This window comes from Bidens hawaiensis, unplaced genomic scaffold, assembly GCF_021521415.1.
Source record: "Bidens hawaiensis isolate Kalapana, Puna unplaced genomic scaffold, B.hawaiensis_p1.1 tig00022288_1, whole genome shotgun sequence".
Lineage (NCBI taxonomy): Eukaryota > Viridiplantae > Streptophyta > Magnoliopsida > Asterales > Asteraceae > Bidens > Bidens hawaiensis.
Genome location: NW_027493457.1, coordinates 26,765 through 33,110, shown reverse-complemented (window position 1 = coordinate 33,110; position 6,346 = coordinate 26,765). Strand labels below are relative to the sequence as shown.

The 6,346-nt window shown below is 33.0% G+C and overlaps 1 protein-coding gene across 1 annotated transcript; it reads right to left on the bottom strand.

Annotated features, from left to right (window-relative positions):
- Positions 1-271: 271 nt before the first annotated feature.
- Positions 272-5,826, bottom strand: LOC143565142 (KH domain-containing protein At3g08620-like). Its single transcript, XM_077052209.1, has 7 exons — positions 5,615-5,826; positions 5,391-5,479; positions 3,745-3,914; positions 2,509-2,631; positions 2,306-2,422; positions 1,647-1,790; positions 272-729 (listed from the first exon to the last, which is right to left on the bottom strand). The coding sequence occupies exons 1-7, from the start codon at positions 5,701-5,703 to the stop codon at positions 583-585; spliced, it is 879 nt and encodes a 292-aa protein (XP_076908324.1). The 5' UTR covers positions 5,704-5,826; the 3' UTR covers positions 272-582.
- Between the last annotated feature and the right edge of the window lie 520 nt (positions 5,827-6,346).

Below are 6,346 nucleotides of genomic sequence, written 5' to 3'. Positions count from 1 at the left end.
TGTTATTATATTATAATTTACTGATTTATTTGTAAAAGTTTAAAACTTGAAATTAATTCTCTTTTGGTCATAAAAAAATTTTCATGGGTCAACATTCATCTCATTTCATTCCTCAAGGTGAAAGCTCACATTTGAAGAGCTTTACTTTACGAATAAATAGAATGTTGTCAATGAATAAATACACACTCTATTTAACAAATCCATATACGTTGATGCATTAGTCAATTCAAAAGGCATAACCATAATAATAAAAATTTAACCCAAATGAAAATATATAATAACTTGCACTATATAATATACTTCACACTAAAAAGAAAAAAAAAGGTTCATAACAAATAAATCCAATAACTCTTTCTACTTTCAAACTGTTCTTAGCAACCATATTGTGATGATTATTATTATTTTTATTTAAAAGAAATTAAAAAAAAAACTACATCAAACTGTTCTTAGTAACCCTTGTTTCATGTTTCAGTTAAAGTACTCCACCATAGCAGTAGATGGATGATGATGATGCTGTTGTCGTTGTTGATGATGATGATGTTGACAACGCTGATATTGTTGATGATGCATAATCAAGTCTCTTTAAAAACCGGTTTTTGCACGCTTCATCCCACTAGACCCAAAAGGTGACACGCTGCCTCTAGGTTGCGGACTTTGCTCTCTGAAGTTGTTGTTTAGCATAGCTAACTCTCTTAATTGTTGCCTCTTGTAAAGATCTTCGGACTCGTCCTGCAATTCAAAGATAATATCAATTAATGCAAAAAGACATTAAAGTTGTACGCACTGTGATTACTTCTAGGCGGTTTAAGGTTTATACAATTCAGTTTTGGTGGTTTAACGTAGGAGTGTAAACAAGTTAACCCACTTGTGAGCTACTCGAGATTGACTCATTGAGAGCTTGTGAGCTACTCGAGATCAACTCATTGAGAGCTTGTGAGCTACTCGAGATCGAGCCTCGCTTATAAAGCTTGAGCTGGCTAGCAAGCCTAAACAGAGATAAATAGTATATAGATTTTAATTAATATACTAAATAGGTTTATATTTTATATAACTATTGTTATACATAAAATTACAATAAAAATAACTAAACAATATACAATATGCTATATACAAAAACAAAATGAAAAAATAGATATAAAAATAATAAAAACAATTTACATAGATAATTAATAAATAACAAGCGAGCGGAACTCGAGCTTGAAAAACTACTCACGAGCCGCTCAAGCTTTAGAAATAAAACCCGAAACAAGCCAAGTTCGAGCTCTCGTAAGCCTAGTTCAATTTTAACGGTCCAGTCGACGTGTTGGCACTTGGAACCAGTCAACCAACCATGTAAACTGAACCTGCAGTTTAATCTTATTTATTTATTTACTTTTTTCTATTTCTGAAATATGCAGTTACACATACGTAGTATACTCATGAACTTCTTTATCATTCTAAAAGTTAACAAAAACTAACGTTTAAAAAAAAAGAGCCAGTTCAACCTCCACACCAAACTGTTAAGCTGCCAAACCGGTCCAGCTAACCGACTCAACCAGTTTAGTTTTTCGTTTTCTAAAACCGTAGTTTTAACAGTTTGGCCCAGAATTTTCTTAAAAACCGACCAAACCGGGGTTTGAGTATATCTGTCGTGAAAGAAAACATACCACGGGTTTGAGCAGCTCTTGAATGATTTCTTGTGCTTGTCTCAAGCGTAGGTCGATGATACCTGCAGGCATTTCTGCTTCAATTAAGATGTGTAGTGGCTCGATAAGATGCTCATATCCCGGCCTCCCCTTCAAACTCTCCTCCTTTTAACACACACAACCAGAAAGAAAACAAATTAATACTAGAATATGACCCGTGTAAACAATTAAGCAGATCACCCAGCTTGTTTGCATTTGTGTATGCTCGAGGGTATATTGATCATTTCACACCGCTTAACCTAAGTATTCACCCATCAAACTTTTTTACTTCTAATTTAAGGGTATTCTGGTAATTGCACACCACACTTAACTAAAAAAAAGCATCCAAGGTAAGGAACCAAACATGTTTCCCGCGTGAAAATTGCTAAACTAAACATGTAATTGTTCAAAACAATGTATCAAATCCGTAATATGGGTAAACTACAGGGACCAACCGTTTAATTGAATCTAAAAAGAGTTATAAAGTTGCATGCTTAAAAATACACAGCATACAACTTTCGGCCCGCTTGACCCGTTCCCTGTTTAGTTACTTTATATTAGTCTTGTTTGTCCGTAGGAGATAAAAGCATAACTCAAATCAACCCACTTATAATTAAACGGGTTTTGCAAAATTATTTTACCTTATCGGGGTCTTTTATGGAACCCCTTCCTCTGATGAAGACGCGGCACCCGGTAGAAGCTTCCACTCGTTTTAATGAATTGCCTCGTGGGCCCAGGAGCCTCCCAACAAAGTTGAACTAATAACATAATGAAAATTATTGATGGGTTTTGAAGGAAAATAAAATGGTATGAATATAGATGAGTTTTGAGATGTATTCTGTACATTTGGAAAGCTGTCAACGGGTATGTCCAAACGCAACACCCTCTTTGCATTAAAAGAGCTCGGGCTTGGTGGTGCTGCACTCCAGTGATCAAGAGGTGGCAGTCCTTGTGGCCCAGCAAATCGCTGCAAATGAAGTCAAAGTCAACATTAAGAAAAAATGGGACCCACATTCTACAAAGGCAGTGAAATAAAAAACAGTACCTCAACATTTTAAACTAACACAAAAATACTTTTCGGAAAATAATGAGTGTTAAATAGATAAACCCAAGAACCCACCCTGTTTAGCTAAATGCGTTCACTAGTCCACCTCGAAAATGACGGAAACTTGTTTAGACTAAACTAGGGGTGGCAATTGTGACCCATGGGTTGAATGGATTGTATTAAAATGTAAATAATGGGTAAGAATGGGTCAAACTAAAAAAAGAAAATTATTTAAGCGGGTCAAAACGGGTTGACATTTTACGAGTTTTTTTTTTATGGAACGAGAAAAACGGAAAATACTTTTTAGCATTTTTACTTTTTTACTTTTGGATTTATATTTTTTTAATTATTTTTTGAAATTTTTAATGACGGGTTTTTGAAATCTCAACCCATTTTGACCCATTTCAAAAACCCCTCATTAAAAAATTAAAAAAAATAATTAAAAAATCATAACTCGAAATATAAAAAAGTAAAAGTACTAAAAATATTTCGGTTTTTCTCGTTCCATAAAAAAAATTTGAAAAATGTCAACCCGTTTGACCCATTGTGACCCATTATATACATTTTAATACAACCCAGTGGGTCACATTTGCCACCCCTAGACTAAACCCAAACCCGCGAATTTTGTGTTAGGTTCGGGTCATGTTGTAAAATCACAAGCCATGCTTCTAAAAAGAAAAATATATACAGATTAAAAAAATTGTTTTTACCGAATAGGGTAAAAATTTATAAACATGATTTAAGCCATAAAAGGTAATAGGCAATAAACTTTCCAATGTTTAACAAACATCTCTCCACCCAAACCTCTCACATACATGTTTTCTTAGAGTTTCATTCTCAAAACAACACTTTTTAATCCATAAATTAGATCAAGCACATATATAATCAAATATTAGCATCTCGGCTAAATGAACTTCAAACAAAAACCCATAAAGATTTCATAGCATTTCTAACTACAGATAAACAAATAAAAATGGGAATTTGATAATATACTTTGGCAACAAATCATCATCGAAAAAAAAAAGATGAACTCACCTCATGTTGACGCGGACTCCAATTAGCATTTCCGTTCCAACGGCCTAAAGTTTTAGCAGCAATATCAGGCATAATATCCAAGTGGTTTCGAGGACTCGGGCTTCCACGCTGCAATCTATCATAGTCATTAAACCCTTGATTCTGTATCATTCCCGAAGCCCGTAATATCTCTGTAGATCAAATGAAATATTACCAATGAGTGATTTTCTATAAATATCAACTTATACATCAAAAACAATCTGTCTACTCGAAAGTTAAAATTTTAATACAAAAATCAAATGTGAAAAATTTGTCATATATGGTATTGTATAAGCTAATAAACCAATCCATAATCACATATGCATATTTTACATTATATGGCAGATGAATACACTAAAAAAATACATCGCATGTGTAACGCCACATACTATACAATGGCCTCTTTTGAATAAAAGGCTGTAAAGGGTTCAAAACAAAGATAAAAAATGCAACATATTATCATTAATTATCATAGCTAGAAAACATAAAAAGAAAGTATACATTACAAAGTTACAAATATAAAAAGAAAAAAAAAGTAACTTCTTTTTATTTTATACTATAATATTTGGACAAGCACTTTTATCTGTTACTACTATAATTTTCTCACCATTTTCTGTTATCAGTAGTTTACTTTTAGTATGTTTTGTTTTGTTGTTTTTTATTCCTTGTGTCACACTTTATGCTTTCTTGATGCTATAATCTATATGTCAAAAAAGGTTTTGAAGTCGAGGGGTCTCAGCGAGAGCAGGCTCTTTCTCTATCGAGATAGAGGAAAGGCTTGCCCCTATCCTACCCATCAGGACCCTACCAATAGCTTGTTATGAGTGGAATTTTATTGGGTACGCTTGTTTGTTACTATATTATTTGGACACCATGCTAGCCCCTCTCTTGCAGTGTCACTGCAAATGCATGTCTTTAGCATTGGCCCTTTGAGGCTCTAAGCAAATCCAAATTCTAGAAAACGTCTTTGAAACGCAAGCAAACTCAATGCTTTAGAATGGCATTGACTATTTGACTCGAAAGAGTCCAAAGTTAGTTCAGCTACCGCCTAATGCCAGCTAATGCCACCACCGTTTACTAAAAGTGACATGCTTTTCATAAAGTCTAGCTTATCAACATTTCTCTGAAATAGCAATATACCAACGATTCACGCCATTTGACCACCGTTACAGCTAGCAAATTGACGTCATTATAATTTTTTTTTAAAACATATACGTTTCCGATGCATGAAAGATGCTAGAATAATAATTATCACATTCAATGCATATCACCGAAAGCACCATAATGCAACCACTTTAGATTATCATCATCATTATCACCATCATTGCAAACATTTCATCAAGAAACATAAATCAAGTTATGAAACTTTATCAAATTTCAAGAAAATTCATATATGGACATCCAAACTAGGATATGAAGTTTGAACTATTATATATCAATTCAAATTCAAGCAATCACTAATTAGCATATCATGAATGTAAAAGATCTTAAAATAACCATTTTAACACAAAATGCATAAAACAAACTCAAGATTCAACAACAAATTCATTGGTAATTACTCCTAGAACATAAACACACCCAAAAACCAATTTAAAATAATAATAAAAAACAATGAGAAAGTATCAAACCTTGATTCAACAATCTAGTGCAAACAGGAAGAACTTGCACAAAAGGACCCAACTTTTTCTTCTCTTCCAATAGCTCAGCAAGGTATGAGCTGTAAACACAACACACCACAAAAAAAATGCATAAATAAAATTTCAAGAAAGTGAGAAAGAATCAAAACCCATCATTAAAAACTAACAAAAACATGAAAAAAAATATTTTCTTGATTGATAATAAAAAAGATTACCCTTCAATATCAGTGTTAGCCCACATATGTGGTGAAGCAGGGGCTCTAGCAGGTGAATAGTTCAAGTTCTGACCATATAAACTTGACATGATGTTTCTTGTTTTGTGCCCAACAGAGGATGACGGCCAGATAACAAGAAGTAACTTTGAGCAGTAAACCCTGAAGAAGAAAAGAGAAGAGAAGAGAAGAGAAGAGAAGAGAAGAGAGACAAACAGACAGACAGCAAGAAAATCAAATGGGAAGGAAAATAAAATTGGAAAAATAATAATGAATATTGAGTGGCTTTATTTAAAGGGGGTTTGGTGATTAAATTTTGACACATTTTTTATTTATGGCCCTTCTACTTTTGTTGTATGAAGTTTTGAGTCATCACAAGTGAAGTTGTTTATACATGTTTAATGTTGGAAATCAGACCATATGAATAACTTTTCTTTTCACTTTGAAGCACAAGATATTTGGAGTTGATGTCAAATGGTAATCATATTGAAAACTTCTTTATTTTGTAAATGATTATTGAGAACTTTTATGATTAAAGGAGGAAGAGAGAGGTCGAAAGAGATTGTCGATTGCATCGGGTATTTATGTTATTAGTACTAAGAATCATTTACCACTAACTGAAATTATATAAATACTTTGCTACTAGACATTGAAAAATGTTGAATACTAAATCATAAATAACTCATAAATTTAAAAAAATAAAAATTAAGGAGAAAGAGCATTGACTCGTCACCT

What these genes read in the sequence shown, in the direction of transcription:
- LOC143565142 (XM_077052209.1), bottom strand. Translation starts at nt 5,703, where the DNA reads ATGTCAAGTTTATATGGTCAGAACTTGAACTATTCACCTGCTAGAGCC. An exon ending in GCTAACACTGATATTGAAGG is followed by an intron (nt 5,480 to 5,614) that starts GTAATCTTTTTT and finishes TTGTGTTTACAG; the next exon opens with CTCATACCTTGCTGAGCTAT. An exon ending in CCATAAAAGACCCCGATAAG is followed by an intron (nt 1,791 to 2,305) that starts GTAAAATAATTT and finishes GTGTGTTAAAAG; the next exon opens with GAGGAGAGTTTGAAGGGGAG.